The following is a 23,907-nucleotide window of genomic DNA, read 5'->3' on the forward strand; positions in this document are numbered from 1 at the left end:
TGAAACCCTGTGCTCCAGTTCCTTCTGCCCCAGCCCCCTCTATACCACGAGGGCTGGACTGAACTTTAATTCTGAGGACTCCTGTCTTCATGCCCCAGACCTTCCTTCCTACACTGGCAGGACTTCTGTTTCAGAAGGGAAGACAGCAACTTGTCATTTGTTTTTTTTTTTTTTTTTGTTTTTGTTTTTTTTTTGGTTCTTTTTTTCGGAGCTGGGGACCGAACCCAGGGCCTTGCGCTTCCTAGGTAAGCGCTCTACCACTGAGCTAAATCCCCAGCCCGTGTCATTTGTTTTTAAATGATTCTGTGTTCTGTGTATTCTGGGGCTGAAAGAGATGCTTAGGGGGGTGAAGATGGCATTTGCCACCAAGCCTGGTGACCCGAGCTCTGACCCTGGGATCTAGATGATGGTAGAGGAGAAAATGAGGACTGCAATTGGCTTCTGACCTCCACATGCACAACACATACACACACACGCACACTTGTGTGCATGCACACACAGAGGGGCGGGGAGGAGAAAGAATCTAATTTTTCTGAAGGCTCCACTGTGGAAACCGAGCGGGAGATAAAAGAGTAACTATAAAGTACTTAGGAATCCCGTCATGATGGTACACTCCTGCACTCCTAGCACGTGGGAGACAGAGTCCAGCCTTGTCATACAGAAAGTTCAAGACAAGCCTAGATTACAGGAGACCTTCTCTCAGAAGTAACAAGGAAGCATGACGTGGCGGAACACATCTTAATCACATCCTTGGGAGGCAGAGGCAGGCAGATCTCTGAGTTCGAAGTGAGGCCAGCCTGGTCTACATAGCAAGTTCCAGGACAGCCAGGGTTACATAGTGAAACTCTGACTTAGATAGATAGATAGATAGATAGATAGATAGATAGATAGATGATAGATAGATGATAAATAGATAATTTAAGAATGGAGCAGTTATGGTGGCACAGGCCTGTAATCCTGGTACCTGGGAGGTGGAGAAAGAGGATCAAGAGTTCAAGGACAGGCTGGAGAGATGGCTCAGGGGTTAAGAGCACTGACAGCTCGTCCAGAGGTCCTGAGTTCAATTCCCAGCAACCACATGGTGGCTCACAACCATCTGTAATGGGATCCGATGCCCTCTTCTGGTGTGTCTGAAGTCAGCTACAGTGTACTTACATATAATAAATAAATAAATCTTAAAAAAAAGAGTGTTCAAGGACATCCTCAGCTAGTGAGTTCAAGGCCAACCTGAGCAACAGCAGTCCTTGTCTGAAGAAACCAAAGTCATAGACACATAAATAAGACACCTGAAACAAGATAAAATGCATCAGAAAACTCCTGGCCAGTAATAGCACCACATAAATTCTTTCTGGACAAACCAGTGAACAGCCAACAAAACCAGCTGCATCCTCAGCTCATCAAAACCAACACTGAGTGTATGTACCTTCTTCTCAAGTTGTCGTTTAGACTGATGGCTCAATGGTTACGAACTCGGATTACTCTCACAAAGGAGCCTAGTGGCATCCCCAGCACCCACACTGGGCAGCTTACAATCACCTGTAACTCCAGGTCCATGGTATCCAACACGTTCCTCTGGCCTCTACAGGTACAGCATCCAATACGCGCGCGCGCGCACGCACGCACGCACGCACACACACACACACACACACACACACACACACACACTAAAAACGCAATAAAGATACTTTTCAAATAAAGATTTTCCTGATCTACAAAGTGCCCATTAACACCTCAGGAGGGCTGAAATCGTACACCTCTGGCTTTCGCAGTGCAGTGGAGAAGAGAGAGAAGGCGCTAACAGGAAGAACTTCCTGCACCAGGACCCACCTACCTGCTGTTGAGATGGTCCTGACAGGAGCGCACCTCATCGGAGCTGGGGTGACCTCCTTCCACCAACTCCTGAACTGTTTGGTTCACATCCAAGACTCGGCCCATTAGGCTGTTCATTTCCTGGTCCAGACTTTCAAATCTGCAGAAGAGGAAGAGGGTGAGAGGTCAGAGGTCTGGACTCTCCAGAGTGAGCTCGCTTCTTTAGTTGTAGGTCCCTATGCCATTTCCCAAGTTCCTTTGCAGGAATCCCTCTCCCTTTTTTTCTTACTCTTTTGTTGGCTTTTGGTTTTGTTTGTTTGTTTTTGTTTGTTTGTTTGTTTTCTTTGGCTTTTTTGTTTTGTTTTATTTTGTTTGTTTTCTTTTGAGTTTTTTGCTTGTATGTTTTGGTCTGTCTGTCTGTCTGTTTTATTATTGCTTGTTTTGGTTTTGTGGCTGGTGGAAGTGAAGCCTGGTGTAGCACATGCAGCCCAAGGCTGACCTCAAACTCCCCAAGTAGCTGAGGATGACTTTGAACTCAGAAATGCATGCAACCCTGACCAGTTTTTCTATGGGTCACTGTAAGGTTAGATTGTTCAACATCCCACCCTTGTCCTTTAGACCTGCTATCACACTGTCCCTGGGTCGCAGCGTCCATTCTCACAGCCTGGAGCTTCTCCTCTGAACACATGACACCCCCATCTCCGTGTCCAGTCTCAATCTGTCTTCAACCTTATGGGCAGCTGTATACATCCATGGCACTCTCATACCTACTGACTCACACAGCCCTTCACACCTCCCTCCTAGTTAGTCTTCCTCTGAATCCGCAGCTCAGGGACAGCTCCGAACAACTCCAAGGCCAAGACCTCTGACCCCTGGATGACTGCCCCAGACCATGATCCCACATGGTCTATATCAAATCAGCCTCCTGCTCTGCCCCCCAACTTAGCTGCTTCTCTGTGTCTCCAGCTCCACTGTCATATCCTTCAACCTGCCCTCTACATATATATATGTTGGGCCAGGATTTTTGAGACAAGGTCTCACTATGTAGCCCTAGCTGTCTTGCAAGTCACTATGTAGACCAGGCTGGCCTCCAATTCACATCGATCTGCCTGCCTGTGGTGGGAGCCACCTCACTGTCTAGGGAGATGACATCTGTCTTAACGGGAGTCCCATGCATGGCCCAGGTTGGAGGGGCCTGTAGAAAACTTGGGTCCATATGTGTTCTGTGAATATAAAGTGCGTAACGGCAGAAAATGGTTTCGAGAGGTTCTGCACCCAGCAAGTATTTGCGAGGTGTCTCACATCTGTGAACTCATTTCCTGCTCACCATAAGCTTGAGACATGGACAATGAATGATGCCTACTCCATTTGACAGATGGGCAAATCGAGGTCCAGAGTGTGAAGCCGATGAAGCCCAAAGTGAAGGAGAAAGCTGGGATTGCCCCCATGAGAACCTGTGAGCCAAAGCATGAGAAGTTGGGAGGGTGAGCAAGGGACCCTGGGGACTTCCACGGGTGCGCTCACCGGTGCTGCACCACCTCAACGTCGTCGAGGGAGTCGGGCACACGCATGGCCAGCAGCCACTGCTCTTTCTCTCCGATCCACAACTCGCAGGCATGCACCTCTCCAAACATGCGGTACACCGCGAGAGCGTCCCGAAGCCACTGTCGTCTCAGCGCGGCCACCTCGGTCACCTCCGCGAACAACTGTTCTGCTTCCACCACGCGCACCTGCAGCGCCACCACCAGCGGCCCGGCGCCACTGGCTCCTCCCAGTGTTGCCAGCTGACGCCTCAGGCCACCCACAGGGCCACGGTGCGCTTCCACCTCCCCGGTGAGAGCTCGGTGCTGGCGCGCCAGGCGACGGCTGGACGCTTCGTCGTGACCGAAATCTCCGGCGGCTGCCAGACGATACGCGTCGCGAAGCCAGTCCAGGAGCCCGTCCAGGTCGGCGCCAAACTGGTGCAACGCCCGTGCCTCCTGCAGCCTCCGTTCCCGGCGCGCAGCCGCCTCTTCCAGTCGCTGCCAGCGGCGCCGAGCGCTAGCCGCGCGCTCCGCCAGACCAGCCAAGTGCAAGGGCTCGGCGCCGGGGCCCACGGAGCCGCCCGCCGCAGCCAGCTCCTCTCCACGTCGCAGCGCCTGCTGCAGTAGCGCCCGCCGGCCGCCCAGTTCGCCCTGCAAGATCTTGTGCTGCGCCAGCAGGCGAGCGGTGCTGGACAGGTCGTGCGCGCCTCCCGCCGTGCCCGCCGCGCCACCACTGCCGCTCGTGGCCTCTAGGAGGCGCTCCTTGTCCCGTGCCCAGCTCTCCGCCTCCTCCAGCTCCTGCAGCAGCGCCCACAGGCTCCGAGAGGCTTCCAGCTCGGCGCGCCGCCGCGCCGCCTGCTCCTGCAGCTCCGACAGACAACCGTGCACGTGGTTCACACGGTTGCAAATGACCTGAGGGTCGCAGGGTTGGTAGCCTGGGACAGGGGAAGAAGAGGGTAGGAAGAGATGCCAGCCCATGCCACCCCCTCCTCAGGCTTCCCAGACACCCCAAGCTTAGAGCAAGCACTTTCCTCCTCACCATCTACCTCAGCCTTCCTTCCATGGAACACCACCACCAGTGTAGTCTTCCTCTAGGTTAACTGTTCCCTGCGGGCAGGTAAGGGCCATCTCCTTCATTAATACATTTCCACACCATTCCACAGTGAAGGGGGCGACTTGCCTCTCAAATGCTGGGATGAAAGGCAGGCTCCACCGTGTCTGTCCCATAAACTTTATTCCTCAAATGTTACGACTTTCACCTAGGTCCCTAATCCGTAAGTACGTAACTGTGACATTTATTTAACAGATCACAGTCAGCTTCTCTTCGATGGAGCTAATGTAGTCAGTAGCACGCGCCTGTAATTCCAGAGCTTGGAAAGTGGAGGTAGCAGGATTGCATGTTTGAGGCCAACCTGGACGTCATAGCAAGGTCTCTGTCTAAAATCTTAAAGCAGGGCTGGAAAAATGGCTTAGCCATTAAGAGCAGTGGCCGCTCTTCCAGAGGACCTGAGTTGGATTCCCAGGACCCATGTGCTGACCCACAACTGACTGTAACTCCAGCTAGATGGTATTCAATACCTATTCTGGCCTCCACGGGCACCCGTTCTCACACAGGTACACACACACACACACACACACACACACACACACACACACACTAATCTTTAATAATAAGCCAAGTAGCCCAGCTAATCAGGGAACTGCCTGAGTTACAGAGTGAGTTCAATGCTAGCCCCGAGAAAATTAGTGAGGCCCTGTGTCAAAATAAAATAAAATAAAAAGAGGATAAAACATAAAAAAGACAAGCCCATAGCTCAGCATTAAAATATCAGGTCAGAGGCCAGCTGTGAGCAACTGGGGGCCAGCTAAACAGTAGACCACCTGCTTAGCATGGCCAAAGCCATAGGTCCAATCCCCAGTACTAAAAAATGGGGCAGGGTTGATCAAGAAATCATGTTCTGGAGCTGGAGAGATGACTCAGAGGTTAAGAGCACTGGCTGCTGTTCCAAAGGTCCTGAGTTCAATTCCCAGCAACCACATGGTGGCTCACAACCATCTGTAATGAGATCTGGTGCCCTCTTCTGGCGTGCAGGCATACATGCAGGCAGAACATTGAATACTTAATAAATAAATGAATTTTAAATAAAAAAGAAATCACGTTCTGGATCAGTAGTACATCATCACCATGACAACACAGTTCACACTGGCCCTTTGCTTATATCCTCAGTGCTACTGGCCATTTCAGGAGTGTCGCAAGAAGAGGACAGAGAAGGCCTCCTGGACAGATTCTCTACAGTCTCCTGGGAGGGGGTGGGACAAGTGGAACTGTGCTACAAGACAGAAGAACTGGTAAGGTCGAACAGGTTTTAAAAATCCAGGTAAATCTCATAATTGAGAATGGTAGGTATAAGAATCAACTTCTGACAAGGTTTCTGTCCTGGGGCACGTGACCAAGTCACGGACCCATGTCAACGGGTCACGTACCATAAAAACCTAGAATTCTTCATGCTAATGAGGTATCTAGAGGCCCTGAGTGTTTAGCCAATGAACTTCCCTTCCTGGGCATCCCTTCTTGCAAAAGGTATTTAATGTCTGGTTCGCCCTGAGTAAGATGTACGCATCCTCATCCGCCATGAATAAAATAGTTCGGACAAGCAAGGACCACCTCCTTCATCAAAGACTGCCCCAGGCCGTGTGGGTTAGGGGTGGCCTTTGTCATATAGAGCCTTGCCTAAATCTTTCGAAGGCCTCTCTTCCAGCTCCTCTGTACTTTGGCACTCACTTGGAGCTAAGCCAGATTCCACCCTGTCCCAGGCTCACTGCAGGCCTGTTGGCTTCTGTATCCAACTCCTCACAGTCCCCAGCGGCAGCCGGGTACACAGGAGTTTGAGACCCACAGCCTCTGTCCCAGCCCCATCTGTTTCTCCAGAGAAATGCGGGATAGAAACCCTATCTTAGACTGCATTTCACCTTCCCTGAGCGTGGGCGTGTTGATGGCCAGGCACCCCTGCAGCAGGGAAGAAATGCAGCCTAATGAAGCCTTAATGGTTCTCGCTCTTTCTATTCTCTTTTCCTTTATTTCCTTTTCTTTCTTTCTTTTCTGAGCTCCAAATGCTTTGAATTCTGTTCAGCCAAAGATGACCTTAAACTCCTGCCTTCCGAATCCATCTTCCAAATGCAAGTTTTACAGTCAGCTGTTCACCAACACACTGCGCTGGTGCAAAGGGCTGAACCAGAGCCTCCCAGTGTAGGGGAGTGTGGGGGGCGGGGAGGGAAGGGAGGGTAGACAGGGAGGGGAGCGCCCTTATAGAAGAAGGGGAGGGGGAGGGGGGAGGGGGCTTACATCTGGGAGGCTGGGAAAGGGAATAACGTTTAAATGTAAATTAAAAATTTGCAATAAAATGTTAAAAAAAAAAGACATTAAGGGTTGGAGAGATGGCTCAGCGGTTAAGAGCACCCGACTGCTCTTCCAGAGGTCCTGAGTTCAATTCCCAGCAACCACATGGTGGCTCACAACCATCTGTAAGGAGACCCGATGCCCTCTTCTGGTGTGTCTGAAGACAGCTACAGTGTACTTATATATAATAAATGAATAAATAAATCTTTAAAAAAAAGAGATTAAGATGGGAAAAGTTTTGCACATTAGTGTTCAAAACAAGTGAGAGGTTATTCCTGTATAATCTCAAAGCAGGACAAAATTTGCTGGTCTAGCTTTCCACTTGGCATTGGTGCCCGCATGATCTTCCCAACTGAGTGGAAGTCTAGACTCTACTTAGATGCCTACAAAAACAAGGAGTTTGCTCCTTCCTTTCTCCCTTCCTTTCTCCCTTCCATCCATCCCCTCCCTTCTTCCTTCCTCCATCCATCCATCTCTCACGAGTCCTCTTTGCCTCTCGTGCATCCACCGTGAGAGACTCACTGCCTCCATTCCCCAGACTCACCCTGCAACTGGGAGAATCTCAGGGCTGCAGCATTGAGGGCCTCCACCCGCTCGCTCTGGGCTGCGATGTCGCCCTCCAGTAGCCCATGCTTCTGCAGCAGGTCATCAGCCTCCACCAGGTGCTGCCCACATTCCCGAGACAGCAGCTGAGTCTGTCAAGAGACACTGAGCTCACCACTGGCATTGCCCGGGGCCACTCCCCTCTCCCCACACCACAGCAGCCTTTGATGAGGGACACAGTGGTCATCTGCCATGGCCTCCCTGTGTCCATCAACCTGCATCCCTGTGTCAGCGTCTCCACAGTTTTACCATCTCTCTCTCTCTCTCTCTCTCTCTCTCTCTCTCTCTCTCTCTCTCTCTCTCCATTGAGCTCTGGTACATATCTCTTTTCAAACTGATCTACCCAGGGGTTTTTCCTGTAGCCACAGATTTGCCTTTCTCCTTTACTGTGTGTCTGAGTGTGTGTGTGTCTGAATGTGTGTGAGTGTGGGAGTGTACGTGTGAGTGACTGTGTGTGAATAAGTGTGTGTTAGTATATATGTGTGAGTGTATGTGTGATAAGGTCTGTATGTGAGGGAGTGTGTGTATGAATGAGTATGAGTGAGTATGTGTGTAAATGAGTGTGTATCAGTGTATGTGTGTGAGTACATGTTTATGGATGTGCATATATATGAGTGAGTGTGTGAATGATTGTGCATCAGTGAGTATGGTATATAAGTGTGTGAATGTGTGTATGAGTATATGTGAATGAACTGTGTGTGTGTGAGTTGTGTCTCTGAGTGAGTATGGAGGTGCATGTGAGAGTGTGTATGTATAGGTGTGTGTGAATGAATGTGCAAGTATGTATAGTGTATGTGAGTGTGTGAATGTGTGTGAGTGTATATGAGTGTGTTGTATGAGTGTGTATGAATGAGTATGTGTGAATGTGTATCAGTATATTGTGTGAGTGTGTGAGGGGTGCATGTATGTGACAGTGTGCATGTGTGAGTGTGTGTGTGTGAAAGAGTATGTATGCATGCACATGTCTATGTGTATATGTGTGTGTTTGCATGTGTGTGTGAGTGTGTGTGTGTGAGAGAGAGAGTGTATATGAATGTATGTGTGTGTATGTGTGTGTGTGTGTGATACGGAGGTGGGCACTCATGTCAAACCATGTGTGTGAAGGTCAAAGGTCAACTCTGTGACATAATGTGTCCCCTTCCACATGGGTTCCAGGGCTGTCAGGGCAAGTGACCATGACCTTACCTAGTACACCGTTTCACCTGCCCTGCCTTTATTTTCATTACCTTTGCTCACTTCTTTACTGTGTGTGCACAGGCACACACGTGCTCATTTGCACCATGTCAGAGACAGTTTGAGGGAGTTTGGACATTGAAGTCAGGTCACCCGGCTTGATAGAAAACACTTTACCTGCTGAGACTTTCTTTTAAGCCAGGGTCTCATCAGCTCAGGCTAGACCTGAACTCTATGCAGTGGAGGCTGACCTTGAACTCCAGATCCTCCCTCCTCTAACTCCTGAGTGCTGGGACTCCTGGTGTGCACTACCATCCCGGTTTCTGCGCTTCGGGAAGTGGAATCCAGGGTAGGCGGGCACTCTACCTACTGAGCTACATCTCCATCCACCTGGGGTTTTATCTCTCTGTGTCTCTTCCCTCCCACATCTCTATACCCGAGTCAACCCTCAGAACCGCACCCTTTCCTGTCCCGCAAACACCGACCCCCTGCACTGAGGCCCTCATCTGGTCCTCACCTGCATTTCCTCCATCCAGTCCACCATGTAGACCATCTCCTGGAAGACCTTCTGCAGGGCCAGATTCTGCTCAAGCCGGGTCCGCCGGGCACCTACCAGCCCAGTCAGCAGGGCCCACTGGCGGAGGACGCTGTCACGCTGGGCTGCCACTCGCCGGGCATCATAGTAGCCTTCAGCTGCCAATGCCTGGGCTAGCTCCGCCACACCCTGAACCCGCTCCTCGTAGGCCGCGATGTCTGCCTCGATGGCTTCGTGCTTCTTCATGGCTGCCTCCACTGCCGGCAGCTCATATCCGAAGTTGTCCTGGGCAGTTGCAAGCCACAGACACTTACCATGCTGCCTCAGCAAGTCCTCCTGTTGCTTTGACCCTGAATGACTGTAGAAACTCTCTCCTCACCATCACAGAGCAAGCCTACAGGCTCCTTCACCCCTAGAGACCAGCCCCACTTCCCCAGTTATCTTGGACATCAGTCCAACTTTCCCTGTTAGCCTGGAGACCAACCCCACCCTCCCTGGTTATCCTGAAAAATCAGTCCCACCTGTTACCTTGGAGATTAGCTGCGCCCTATTCAGTTACCTTAGAAACCAGTCTCATCTTCCCTTGTTACCTTGGAGACCAGTCCCACCCACCTCCAGTTACCCTAGAAATCAATCCTACCTTCTCCTGCTACCTTGGAAACCAGACCCATCACAGTTTCTCTAGACAACAGAACACCTTTTTTAGTTACCCTGGAGACCAGCCCCCATCCTCCCTTGTTACCCTAGAAACCATCCCACCTTCCCCAGTTTCTTTGGAAACCAATCTTAGTCTCCTCTGTTAGAGCTCTACCTGTCAACCTGTTACCAGAAAACAGCCTCAGCTTTGCCTTTGCCTGGAGACCAGGGACCAGATTTACCACTGTTCTGTTACTTAGGAGACCAATTCTATCTTCCTGCATTACCCTGGATACCAGACACAGTCTCCATCCTCATGTCACTACTCCCTGCCACTCCGGAGACCAACCTCACTCTCTGTTAACTCTGTTAACTGTTAACTGAAACTTAGACGGGTTCCCCTTATCCTCTTTTGTCATTTAAAAGACTAAACCAACCTTCTGTGTTACATAGTCTCCATTTTGAGCCTCTGTGCAATGAGGTCTTCTTACTCCCACCCCCAGCCCCCACCCTCACGCCCTTACCCCACCACCCTCATCCCCCCACCCGACCCCGACCCCCACCCTCACATCCCCATCCACCCACCTCACACCCCCACCCCACTCCCTCACACCCTCACATGCTCATCCCCCACCTCACCCCCACCCTCACATCCCCATCCACCCACCTCACACCCCCACCACACACCCGCACACCCTCACATGCCCAACCCCCAAACCCCACCCCACCCCCACCCTCACATCCTCATCCTCCATCTCACATCCTCACCACTTCACACCCCACCCCCACCCTCACACCCTCACATGCCCATTCCCCAGTCCTACCCCCTCACATGCCCAGTCCCACACCGTCCCAACCCTTCCCCCTCACAAGCCCATTCCCCACCTCACACCCCCACCCCCTTACATGCCCATCCCCCACCTCACACCCCCACCCCCTTACATGCCCATCCCCCACCTCACACCCCCACACCCTCACGCGCCCATGCCCACATCATCCCAGCCCCTACCCTGCCCAAGCCCAACCTTGTACCTGAGAGACCAGGCGCTGGTTCTCATTTAGCCAGCTCTCCCTCATGGCCACCTTGTGGTCAAATCTTTGAGCCAAGAGTTCCAACTTCTCCTGTCGGATGAGCTCAGCTCTGAGGGCTGCCTCTCGCTCATGCTCTGCCTTCTCCAGCTCACCCCATGCCTGGAGGAAGACAAGAGGAGGAACTTAGATTTTTAACAACTGTGCCCTGTTTCATGATCCTGGCTTTCCTGTCTGAGGCCACTCATGGCATAGATGACACCTCCAAGCAAATTAGGAAAAAGCCAAAACCCAAAAATCCCCCAAAAAACCTGCCTTTTCATAAGTCTACCACTGGAAGACAAGCAAAATAAACGTTCAGTCCATACTTCTATAACGGGGACCTATATACAATGTAATCATGCCATCTTGTCTCTCTCCTGCCCCCAACCTCAATCACCTTGTCAATATCCCAGATGCCACAGCCTTCCCGAGGCACAAAGAGGCGCCGGTTGTGGGCGCGCAGTTTGCTTTGGATGCTGAAGAGTAGCACCTCCAGGTTCCCCTTCTCCTGAAACCTGAGGAGACATGAGTTCAGAGTCCCCCGTCTCCCACGTCCGTCCCCACTCCTCGGTCCGTCCCCCCCCACCCCTCCGCTGCTGAGCCGAGTCTCACTTGACGGGCTTCTCCAGGGTACAGTAGGCAGTGAAAGCCTGCAGCTGCTGCTGCACCCCACTCAGTGAGTTGGCAAACTTTTGGTTGCTGATGAGGTCCACGGTGCGGTGGATCCAGGCCAGCAGCTCCGCCGCCAGCTCCTCGTAGCGCTCTATGATCTTGTCCACCTCCAACACCTGGTCCAGGACCTGACCCAGCACAAAAAACGGAGAGTCGGTCTCATTGCGCTCGGGAGAAATCTCCAAGTCCACAGTGTGGGGGGTCTGGTTCCGGTGTAAGGCGGGTGGGGTGGGGTGGGGGACCCCTCTGATGGCCCTGAGCAGCAGTATAGAGATTTCTCTCTTAGACCCGTGGGCGATTCCTGAGGTCTCCACCCTCCCCGCTCCTAGGCTCCCTCCTACCTTCCCAATCCGTTTTCCCTCCACAGCCAGAGCCTTCATCTTGGAGAAGTAGTGGTAGAAGGAGACCACGTAGGTGATGATGGACTTCTCATCTGGAGCCTCCATGTTCACGTCTGGTGGGGGAGGGAGTTCAAGGAGCATGATGAAGTCTCTGACTGTTTGGCCTTAGCCAAAGCAACCTTTCTACTCCTCAAGGGCCGGGGTTTTTTCTTTTCTTTTTAATTTCTTTTTATAATTAAAAAGTTTTTGTTTTGTTTTACCATTTTCTGTGTTTAGGTGTTCTGCCTGCATGTGTGTGTGCGCGTGCGCTGTGTGCATGCAGTGCCACTAGAGACCAGAAGAGGGCGCCAAAACCCCTGGAGCTGCAGTTACAGATGGTTGTGAGCTACCGTGTGGGTGCTGGGACCTGAACCCCAGATCCTCCCCAAGAACAGTCAGTGCTCTTGGCCACTGAACCATCTCTTTCTTCCTGATTTTCACTTTCTTTTCTTTCCTTCCTTTTCTTTTCTTCCTTTTTGCTTCTTTTTTCTTAAAATAACGTGGGGAGGTGGGGAGCTTTCAACACAGGGTTTCTCTGTGTAGCCCTGGCTGTCCTGAAATTCCCTCTGTAGTTCAGACTGGCCTTGAACTCAGAGATCTACCTGCCTCCCAAGTGCTAGTATTAAAGGTGTGCACCACCACAGTCTGGCTATTTTTTTCTTAAAAATTTAAACTCCATTTTTATGGGTGTTCTGCCTACATATATGTCTGTGTATCACATGTTGTGCAGTGCTCTCAGAGGCCAGAAGAGGGCGCTGGGTGCCCTATGACTAAAGTTACAGACCGTTGTGAGCCATTATTTGGGAGCTGGGAATAAACAGAACCTGGGTCTCTGGAAGAGCAGTTAGTTCTCTTTTTTTTTTTTTTTTTTTTTTTGGTTCTTTTTTTTCGGAGCTGGGGACCGAACCCAGGGCCTTGTGCTTCCTAGGTAAGCGCTCTACCACTGAGCTAAATCCCCAGCCCCACAGCAGTTAGTTCTCTTAACCACTGAGTCTAGACCTTGCTTTGTAGACCAGGATAGACTTGAACTTACAGGTATCCATCTGCTTCTATCTCCCAAGATCCACCTTCTGGGGAGGAGGCCTGGTTTTGTTATTGATTTTTTTTGTTTTGTTTTGTTTTTTGTTTTTCTTTTCTTTTTTTTTTGGAGCTGGGGACCGAACCCAGGGCCTTGCGCTTGCTAGGCAAGCGCACTACCACTGAGCTAAATCCCCAACCCCTTGTTATTGTTTTTTTAATCTGCCCAGTGGGGATCTTCTAATTCATGGGGTCAGAGTCAGACAGACAACCACAGATAGATTAACAGTAATATTCCTTTTTAACTACAGTAAAGTATGTGATTGTCGTGAGGAGCTGGTTCTCTTCCTCTACAGTGTGGGGCTCTGGGTCAAACTCATGCTGCCATGCCCAGTGGCAGCACCTTTATGGGTCAAGCTATCTCACTGGCCCCTGTAATTACTTCCGAACGCCGTCCTATCGATGGCTACCACCTCAGGCCTCCTATATATATCCTTTCTTTCTACCTGGCGTAACTCTCACTCCTCAACTCAAATTTCCTTACATAGGCCTCTTACTCCTACCTGGATCTGCATTCCATATCTCAGTTTCTTTCATCATTCTGTCTCATAATATCAAATGTGTGTGTGTGTGTGTGTGTTCTGTGTGTGTATCTGCATATATTATATGTGTCTGTGTGTGTCTATGTGTGGGTTTATCTATTAGTATGTGTGTGTGTATTTGTATGTGTGTATGTCTATGTGCATGTCTGTATATTTGTATGTGTGTCTGTGTATTTATCTGTGTGTCTGTACTCTATGTGTGTATATGTGTCTGTGAGTATATGTGTGTCTGTATATCTCTGTGTGTGTATCTTCCTGTGTCTTTGTATTTGTATGTGGGTCTCTGTGTGGGTGTTTGTATGTCTGTGTGTGTCTGTGAGTATGTCTGTATATTTGTATGTGTGTCTGTGTATTTTTTTTTCTCTTTTTTCTTTTTTTCGGAGCTGGGAACCGAATCCAGGGCCTTGAGCTTGCTAGGCAAGTGCTCTACCGCTGAGCTAAATCCCCAACCCCGTGTCTGTGTATTTATCTGTGTCTGTGTCTCCGTGTGTGTCTGTCACTATCTGTGTGGTTTTGTGTCTGTGTATGTGTGATTGTGTGTGTATGTGTATCTGTGTGTCTCTGTGTATATATCTTTCAGTGTCTGTGTATTTGTATGTGTGTCTGTGTGTGTGTTTGCTGTGTATGTCTGTGTATTTGTATGTATCTATGTGTATGTATATGTGTGTGTCTGTCTGTCTCTGTCTCTGTCTGTGTGTGTATGCGTGTACGTGTGTGTGTCTCTGTGTGTGTGTTTGCTGTTTATGTCTGTGTATTTGTATGTATCTATGTGTATGTATATGTGTGTGTCTGTCTCTGTGCATGCATGTGTGTGCGTGTGTGTGCATGCATGTGTGTGCATGTGTGTGTGTGTGTGTGTGTTTGAACCCAGGGCTCTGTACATGCAAGGCAAGGACAAGTGACCAACTACCAAGCTCTATGCTGTCCTCATAACCATTTATCAGTTCCTTTTTGAAGGCATCAGGACATGGGTTTAAATTGTAACCACATCAGTCCCTGAGTTCTGTGAAGATATCAAGATATGTCCTTTTCCTTCAGTCCCTGCCATGCCCCACACTCAGCTGCAACTCAGGGAATGCTTACGTTTACCAAGGAGGCCAAGCACACACTCTGCCCCCTGAGGTGTGCGGTGTGGCTTTAAGGACTCAGGCTCCAAAGGTCTGAATCTCAGTGTAACATCTTACTTACTGTATGCTCTTAGGGAATGGCCCGAACCTCTCTGAGTCCCAGTCTGTCCCACTGTGGGGATGACAGTTCTCCCTCCCTGCCCCCCAGGGACATGGAAAAACTTAAAAGGAACTGCACACACCTGCACGCCTAGCCCTCAGGTGGTGGGGGCAGGAAGGGCAGGGTTCAAGGCCAACCTTGGCTACATAGTTAGAGGTCAGCCAGAGCTACGTAGGCCCTGGCTCAATAACATAAGGAAAGAGGAGCTGGAGGACAAGAGAGATGGCTTAGCAGTGAAGAGGGGTAGTGCTCTTGCAGAAGACCGGAGTTCCATTCCTAGCACCCACCCGGGACAACTCACATCCACCTGTAACTCCAGCCCCACAGGATCAAATGTTTCTGGCTCTGTAGGCACCACACACACACACACACACACACACACACTGGAAACAAAATTATTTATTTTTAAAAAAGGATAAGTAGCCACAGACGTGGCACTCAATAAATTCTGATGTTACTTAAAACATACACAGCATGGGGGCTGGAGAGATGGCTCAGTGGTTAAGAGCACCGACTGCTCTTCCTGAGGTCCTGAGTTCAAATCCCAGCAACCACATGGTGGCTCACAACCATCTGTAATGAGATTCGATGCCCTCTTCTGGTGTGTCTGAAGACAGCTACAGTGTACTCATATACAATAAATAAATCTTTAAAAAAAAAAAACATACACAGCAAACAGCTGTCTGGTTTTATTGTTGAGACAAAGTCTGCATGGGGCTAGCTTTGAACTCCTCAACCTCTTGACCCAGTCTCCCAAGTGCTGGCCTTGTCCCACTCAATCCAGCCCACATTCCTCTCCACTGCCTCATGAAACTGACACCCACCAACATCTACTGTGTTCAGGCTGAGCGCAGCTGTCAGAGGCAGCACGGACGGCTGAGACCACGTTTACCGCTCTGCAGTGTATGGTGGGTGTGATGGTCAGTTTGGATCGGGGACCTGAGTGTCTGTGAGGGATGGTCTTAATTGAGTCTAAGTGGAGAAACGTAGCTGAGCTCAAACAAACAAGCGAGCACACAGCCATGCATTTCTCTTTCCTTTGTGGCTACGATGTGACTGGCTGCTGTAAATTCCCTCGACCTTGACTTCCCCCACAGTGATAGGCTGTGACCTGGAACCCTGAGCTAAATTAAACCCTTTCTCCGTTAAGTTGCATCGTGTCAGAGGATTTAATTAGAGCAAGAGAAAAATAAAACTGGGATTTCATTTACATCTCGTTAAAACATAGCTGAAGTTTAGTGGCTCACGCCTTTAGTCCCAGCACTAAGGAAGCAGAGGCAGACAGATCTCTCAGTTCCAGGACAGCCAGGGTCACACAGAGAAACCCTGTCTCAAAAAAAAAAAAAAAAAAAAAAAAAAAAAAAAAAGCCAGAGTTGGCAGGCTGGGATGGTATTCTGGGTTAGAACACTTGATAAGCATGTGCAAGTCCCTAGGTTCGATACCCAGGACTGCAAAACTAAACAAAAACAGCTCTTCGGTGTGATTTGTGTGAGAGTGAACAGGAACAACTGTGAGAACCACCCGGCTACGCGGTTATGCAGTCTGTGCTCAGAAAAGGAAGATTCGGTCATCTCAGAGGTGGGGACCGGCAGTGCCAGGGAACACTGAGGATTGCCACAGAGGATGGAGTGAGGGACTGGGCTGGGCTGGACAGACAATGGGAAGGCACTGCAAGTGAGCCAGAGTGGTAGCTGGAGCTAGACAGAGTAGCCAGGGTAGAAATGAGGCCGTGAGGATAGGGAGGAAGAGTGGAGTAGAGGTAAGCGCCAGGCCTGGTAGGGCAGGCCTATTACCTCAGACATGTGGAAGGCTGAGGCAAGAGGATGGCAAGCTCAAGGACTCTGTGCCAAAAGAAAAGAGTAAATAGAAAACTGGGATATAGATCCATGGCAGAGCCCCTGCCTAGAATCCCCGAGTGAGGGGCTGGGGGCGTGGCTCAGTGGTAGAGCCCCTGCCTAGAATCCCCCAGTGAGGGGCTGAGGGCGTGGCTCAGTGGTAGAGCCCCTGCATAGAATCCCCGAGTGAGGGGCTGGGGGCGTGGCTCAGTGGTAGAGCCCCTGCTTAGAATCCCCCAGGGAGGGGCTGTGGGCGTGGCTCAGTGGTGGAGCCCCTGCTGTAAGTTCCACCTGTGAGGGGTTTGGGCATTGACTCAGTGGTAGAGGTTTTGCCTAACAAGTGCCAGGTCCTAGCTTCAATGCCTAGTTCCAAAACAAACCAAAAACACAGGAATGAAGTTAGAGGTGATGTTGTGGTTAGCGGTGGAGACCTAGTTGAGGACTGGAGAGGGCACTGGGGCTGGAGAGAAAATGGGGCTTGTGGATGAAATCAAAGGTGAGGAGAAGGGTTCCACTGGTCTAAGGTGGGGTGTGGCTGAGGATGGAGACAGGAGGATGCAGGCTGGGAAGGAGGGGATGGAGATGAGGGCGACTTAGGGAGTGAGGTGGGATTTGGAATGACTATGGGCTCTGTGTGGTACTGGGTGAGATGGATGTATTTTCACAGTGGAGTTGGGCGGGATTCAGACGGGACCAGATGGGGCTCACCTTCGGGGTCCAGCAGACGTGCTAGCCCCAGGTGCTGCTCGGCTGTGCGGAAAGCTCTCTGCAGGTTGTAGTTGGCGTTGGACTTGGTAAGTTTGCTGAGGTCCACAAGATCAGGCCTGGGCAGGGGCACAGAGCAGCAGGCAGCAGGCAGGCCCCAGAGCCAGTGCAAGCGGTGGAAAGACGGCCTCACCTGAGCCCCGCCCAGGGGAGGGGTACGACCCAGCCAAGGAGGAAAGGCATGTGTGCTACAGCCTAGGCGGGCATGTGCCTGGGTCATGCGTTGTTAGGACGTGTGTAAACATGTATTCGTGTGTATGTATCACTGTGTGCACAGACAAGCGGCTCTGTCCATGCATGTGTGATCAGAGCTCACATGGTGCCTGACTGTGTAAATCCGTGGGATTGTCTGGCAATATGTACATCCATGTGTCGCATGGGAGCACGTGTGCACACGGTGTCCACATATCTACTTGGATCTATTTGGACACAGCATTCCATAGTAGTCAGGGTACATGTACTTGTGTACTGTGTACTCGGGTGAATTCGTGCATACTGTCTCATGCTCAGTCCGCATGTGTCTGTGCTACACAGATGTCTACCTGGGTGTATTTATCTCTTGTTTTGTTTTGGTTTTGGTTTTGGTTTTCAAGATGAGGTTTCTCTGTGTAGCCCTGACCCAATGGCTATCCTGGACCTTCCTGTGTAAACCAGGCTATCCTCGAATTCTGCCTGCCTCTGCCTCCCGAGTGCGAGGAGTGAGAGCATGCGTGTGCCAGCACTGCCCAGCTATATTTACCTGACTCTTTAACCTTCGTTCGTTTATTGAGGAGGAGCGTGTGCACGCCATGGTGCTCGTGTGGGGGTCAGAGGACAGCTCTGGGAGTCAATTCTCCTTCCACTGTATGGATTCTGAGAGTCAAACTCGGGCCATCAGGCTCAGCATTAAAGAAACTTCCAGTTTGTTCGTTGTTTGTTTGTTTGTATTTTTGAGACTGTATCTTCCTTTGTAGCTCTGGTTCTCCTGGAATTTGCTGTGTAGCCCAGACTGGCTTGAATTCACCGCGACCCGCCTACCCCTGCCTCCTAAGTGCCGGGATTAAAGGCATGCGCCACCATCCCTGGATCTTCTGGTGTATTTACATAAAGCAATAGGTAACATCTGGGCTGTGTGTAGATGATGCATGTGTGTCTGCTCAGGTATGTATACGTGTGTGTCTATTTGTGTGTGTGCACATGTGTATGTGTACGTGCGTGTATGTGTGTGTGTATTGTGTCGTGCTCAGAGTATGTATATGGATAGACTGCATGCATATCTGATCAGGAGTAGTATATATAGCATCCTGTCACAACTAGAAGTTCAGTGAGGTGGGGAACCAACCCACTGAATTCAGGCCCAGCCAGGTCACGTCTTGGTCATGTCACTCTGGCTGAGTGTCCCATTTCTCCTGTGGCTTCTTCATTGTGAGTGGGGTGATAGGACTAGCAAATGCCTACAGGGATCAATGAATAGTAAATAGTCTCCGGAGAGCACCGGATGGTACTTGGGATATAGAAGACATTTTGTAAATGCAGCCTGGAGGCAAACATGACCTAGTCCCAGCTTGTGGGTTTTTTACGGAGGAGGTGTTTGTGCGAGACTGGCAACTGTGAGGAAAAATGCATGTGGCAGGAAAACCTGGGCCCTGGCTTTGGCCACACCTGACTCCAGTTTTCCCCAATCTGCCGTTTGGAAAGTTATGATGTGGGTGCCCTTTTTCTGGACACTCAACCTTCAGCCTGTTTAGTGCAAGGGGTACAGCTACATGAGTGTGCAGAGATCTGGGAAGCAGGGCTCCGAGGGATGTAGAGGCCCTGAGTATATTCCAAAGCAGACAATCCACCAGGAATGGGTCCTCCATCCTGGCTGTGCATGTCAATGGGCCTCCCACATGCAGGGAAAAGGCTCTACCGTTGAGCCACACTCCCAGCCCCTCAGTGGTGAATACCAGGCAGACCAGGAACCTGTGTGTGCTGCTGACTAGTTTTTTGCCAACTTGACACAAGCTAGAGTCATTTGGGAAGTGGCAACCTCAGTTAAGAAAATGCAACCATCAGAGTGAACTTATTTTCTTGATTAATGATTGATGCGGAGGGTTCAGGCCCACTGTGGGTGGTTCCATCCCTTAGTAGGTGGTCCTCAGTTACATAAGAAAAGAAGCAGAGCAAACCATGGAGAGCAAGCCAGTAAGCAGCATTCCTCCGTAGCCTCTGCTTCAGCTCCTGCCTTGTGTTCCTGCCCTGACTTCTCTAGGGATGGGGTGTGACCTGAGAGTCTCAACCACATAGGAGGACCTTGGCAAGATGCCCCAAACTGATTTTGGTTAGTGTTTCAATAAAAACCATATTAAGAGGAATGAGTTCCTTACTTTGGAGGTAGATATGCATGGGTATTGAATGTGTAGACACATACATGTGCAAGGTGCATGTGTATACTGGTTTGTGGCCTGGACAAGAGTCTGTGTGGGTATGTGTACCTCTGAGAAGTAGTGAAAGACATGTGTCCAATGGGAAATAAGTGCAATGAAGGAGTAAAGGAGAAGACAGAAGTTTTCTGTATCATTCATGTGTGTGTGTACGTACAAGGGTGTGTACAAGTGTGTGTCTGTGTGTTTGTGTGTGTACAAGTGTGTGTTTGTGTACAAGTATGTGTGTGTATCTGTGTGCATTCATGGTGTGTATTTGTGTTTGTGTGTGTACAAGTGTGTGTTTATGTGTGTGTTTGTGTGTGTATCTGTGTGCATTCATGGTGTGTATATATTTGTGTTTGTGTGTGTACAAGTATGTGTTTATGTTTGTGTTTGTGTGTGTACAAGTATATGTGTGTATCTGTGTGCATTCATGTGTGTGTATTTGTTTGTGTGTGTGTACAAGTGTGTGTGTGTACAAGTGTGTGTGTGTGTGTGTGTGTACAAGTGTGTGGCCTCAGGGATGTGGGGGTAGAGGGCAGGGCAGGCTGATACCTGTGGCGATGGATGAGGGCATTGAAGGCCAGGCCATCTCTCCAGCTAGTAGTGAAATTCTGGATGTTTACCTCAGGGTAACTGGGTATAGGGAAGGAAGAGACAAAGGCAGAAATGAGTCCAAAGAGAAGAACAGGGGTGAGAAAAAGAAAAGTGGATACCTTATGCGTGTAAAAGATTGAAGGGTGTGGGGGCTGGTGAGATGGCTCAGCGGTTTAAGAGCATTGGCTGTTTTTCCCAGAGGACCAGAGTTCAATTCCCAGCACCCACATGACAGCTTGCATCTGTCTGCTATCCAGCTCCAAGTGATTTGACACCCTCACACAGACATATATGCAGACAGACACCGATGCATATAGAACAAAAATAAATAAAAATCATTAAAATGAAAAATAAACTCATTTAAAAATAATTCAGGGATGGATGGATGGATGGATGGATGGACGGACGGACGGATAAGAAAGATAAGATGGATGGGAGAAGAGATACACGAAGAAAGAAAGCAAATGGGGATAAAATAGGAGGAGAGGGGGAAAGAAAGAGGAAGAAGGAGGCAGAGACAGAGAGATGCTGAGAAAGTGGAGAGGAGAGACAGGAAGGCAGGAAAGAAAGAGGAAGAAAGTGGAGGGTGGTGAGAGGTATGAAGATGACTGAGGTAAAGCCCGACACGAGAAACAGATGGCTTCACAAGACAGCCCCAGAAGGATAAGGCACACAAAGCCCACCCCTCCCATCTGTTCCTCCCGTTCCCCCACCCCTGTTCTCCATGGGGCACTGGAGTATGTGCCATGTCCCTCCCCACAAAGCTGGGCATCTAAGGAGACCACAGTCCAGCCTGTACCCACCCCACCCTCTCAACCACAAGGAGGACCTTGACTGTCACTGCCCAGGCTGCAGGCCCTAGATGGAGGGTGACTACTGACAGGGGCAAGCTGGCTCCGGCTTCACTTAAGCAGGCCAGGGCTTGGACTTGGAGGGCGGGGGCTACACATAGATGCTTGTTAAATATCCTGAGGGGCAGGATTGGAGGAGGTAGAAGCAGAGGGACAGGAACAGGAAAGGGACAGCCATCTCTGTCAGCATTACTGTTTGGGGGATTTTGTTTTGTCTCAGCAGCACTAGGGTCAAACCCAGAATCCTGAGCTGAGCTAAGCCACCAGCTCCTCCGCACGACTCCCTAAGGTCTCTGGTAGCTTTGCCTTGGAATGTGTTTTTTGAAATTCTTTGAAAGGCTTGTTCACTAAGGTCAGAGACCTATTTCATTTACCAGTGTCTGGGACAAAAAATGACAAAGAGCATGTGCTCCTCCTTAAGCTGCTGTTCTGGGAGGAAGCCCAAGGTTGCAAGCCCACCTGCCTGTGAGGAGGGGGCGCTCACCCAGCTGTCTTCATCTGGCACCACAAGAGCAGAGCGTCCTTGGCCGAGCGGGTCTCTCTGTTGTCTTCTGTCTCAATCTTGATGACTTGAATCTGTGAGGAGACAAGCATGAGGTCAAGCACTTCCCCTTCCCAGTGGGTACAAGGGGAAACTTGCAGGATTCAGGACTGTGATCCATACTGGGATAGTCCTGTCCTGTGCTGACACACCCATAAGCTGAGAGGAAGAGGTCAACTCAGGTCTTATTTCCCTGAAGCCTGCACACAGTTTATAGGAAATGTCCTTGATTCAAACATTATCCTCTTTCGTGTAGGCCAGTGTGGTGGTCTTCATGGTAATCTCCCTGCACGGTCATCCCACCATGTGGTGCAAAGGGACAGTGGGAATTCCTAAGTTGCACCCCATGCCTCCCATATGCTAAGCAACCATTCTACCACTGAGCCACGCCCCCAGCCCCTCACTGGGGGATTCTAGGCAGGGGCTCTACCACTGAGCCACGCCCCCAGCCCCTCACTGGGGATTCTAGGCAGGGGCTCTACCACTGAGCCACGCCCCCAGCACCCTTACTGGAGGATTCTAGGCAAAGGCTCTGATACTGAGCCACGCCCCCAGCCCCTCACTGGGGGATTCTAGGCAGGGGCTCTACCACTGAGCCACGCCCCCAGCCCCTCACTGGGGATTCTAGGCAGGGGCTCTACCACTGAGCCACGCCCCCAGCACCCTTACTGGAGGATTCTAGGCAAAGGCTCTGATACTGAGCCACGCCCCCAGCCCCTCACTGGGGGATTCTAGGCAGGGGCTCTACCACTGAGCCACGCCCCCAGCTCCTCACTGGGGGATTCTAGGCAGGGGCTCTACCACTGAGCCACATCCCCAGCCTCTCACTGGAGGATTCTAGGCAGGGCCCTATTATTGAGCCACGCTCCCAGCCTTTTACTAGGCAAGCCCTTTTCTATTCTCAGTTATGAGACAGTATCTAGCTGAGTTATCTAAGTTAACCCTGAACTTCCTTCATTGCATAGACAGACCTTACATTTATGATCCTCCTGCCTCAGCCTCCTGAGCACCTGGAATTAAAGGCCTGGTCCCACCAGGTAGTACCACTATGACTTTGCTTCACTAAGGGTAAAGGGAAAGCCCTCCAGCCTTGCTTTCACAAAGTCTCTGACTCTGCTCTCATCAACTCACTCTGCCACTGGCTGTTCCCTCTGCTTGGAACATCCTTCTTGTATATCCTAAAAAGACTCAACTTTCCTTCAGACATTTATACAAATATCACTTTCTGTGGTCTCAGCTCTTGGAAGGCTGAGGCAGGAGGATCACAAGTTCCAGGCCAACCTGGGTTGCAGAATGAGACCCTATCTCAAACAGCAACAACAACATCTTCTTCTTTTTTTTTTTTTTTGGTTCTTTTTTTCGGAGCTGGGGACCGAACCCAGGGCCTTGTGCTTCCTAGGTAAGCACTCTACCACTGAGCTAAATCCCCAGCCCCACAACATCTTCTTTTAATGTATATGTGTGTGCATCTGTGTTTGTGTATGTGCATGCATGTGAGTGCAATGCCTGGAGAGGCCAGAAGAGGGCAGAAGATCCCCTAGAGCTGCAGTTAACTGATGGCTGTGAGCTGGGAAATGTGTCACATGTGCAGTGTCTCACCCAAGTACATTTTCTTTAAGTAGAGCAAACAGAGTTACTATGGAAAAATTAACAGGGAGTGTGGGGGGTGGGGATCCCAAGAATGAAAGGGGCTCCAAAGAAGGAGTGTCTAAACAATTTTTTGTGCATGTATGTATGTATGTATGTATGTTCAAGTGTGAACATGTGTCTGCAGCTTTGTGTGCCTGCATCGTATGTCTCTATCAGGATTTTTTCTTTATCAAGTTCCAGTTTATTTTTTGAGACAGGGTCTCTCATTAAACCTGAAATCCATCCATTTGGATTAATCTGTGTGGTTAGCAAGCTCTAGGGGTCCTCCTGTCTGCACAACCTGGAATAAAGAAAGCTTCCAAGGATAAACCAAGAATAGATCCTAGAGTCTATCCTCAGGGGGATATTAGAGGACTGGATCCTGGCTCAAGAACTAGCTTTGAGGGAGGTTGGAAGGATGGCTCAGCAATTAAGAATGCAGACCACTCTTACTGAGGATCAAAGTTCAGGTCCCAGCATGCATTTCGGGTAGCTCACAGCTGCCTATAACTCCAGCTCCATGGAGATTCAACGCCTCTGGTCTCTAAGAGTACCTGCATTTACGTATGCACAGCCACACAGAGACACATAATTTTAGAGTAAATATAATAGGGGTGGAGAAATGGCTCAGCTGTTAAGAGTATTTGTTGCTCTTG

At 50.1% G+C, this 23,907-nt stretch overlaps 1 protein-coding gene across 3 annotated transcripts in view; it reads right to left on the bottom strand.

The window, feature by feature from the left end:
* Sptbn4 (spectrin, beta, non-erythrocytic 4) overlaps window positions 1-23,907 on the bottom strand; it is an 87,193-nt gene that overhangs the window by 48,481 nt on the left and 14,805 nt on the right. For all 3 annotated transcript variants that reach the window (NM_001100845.2, XM_087555083.1, XM_087555081.1), the window contains 11 exon segments: window positions 1,832-1,969; window positions 3,334-4,267; window positions 7,274-7,424; window positions 9,023-9,325; window positions 10,709-10,867; window positions 11,145-11,262; window positions 11,360-11,547; window positions 11,761-11,873; window positions 17,190-17,305; window positions 20,189-20,269; window positions 21,566-21,657. In NM_001100845.2, the coding sequence (NP_001094315.2) occupies window positions 1,832-1,969; window positions 3,334-4,267; window positions 7,274-7,424; window positions 9,023-9,325; window positions 10,709-10,867; window positions 11,145-11,262; window positions 11,360-11,547; window positions 11,761-11,873; window positions 17,190-17,305; window positions 20,189-20,269; window positions 21,566-21,657 (2,393 nt within the window).

Source organism: Rattus norvegicus, chromosome 1 (genome assembly GCF_021556685.1).
Source record: "Rattus norvegicus strain SHRSP/BbbUtx chromosome 1, alternate assembly SHRSP_T2T, whole genome shotgun sequence".
Lineage (NCBI taxonomy): Eukaryota > Metazoa > Chordata > Mammalia > Rodentia > Muridae > Rattus > Rattus norvegicus.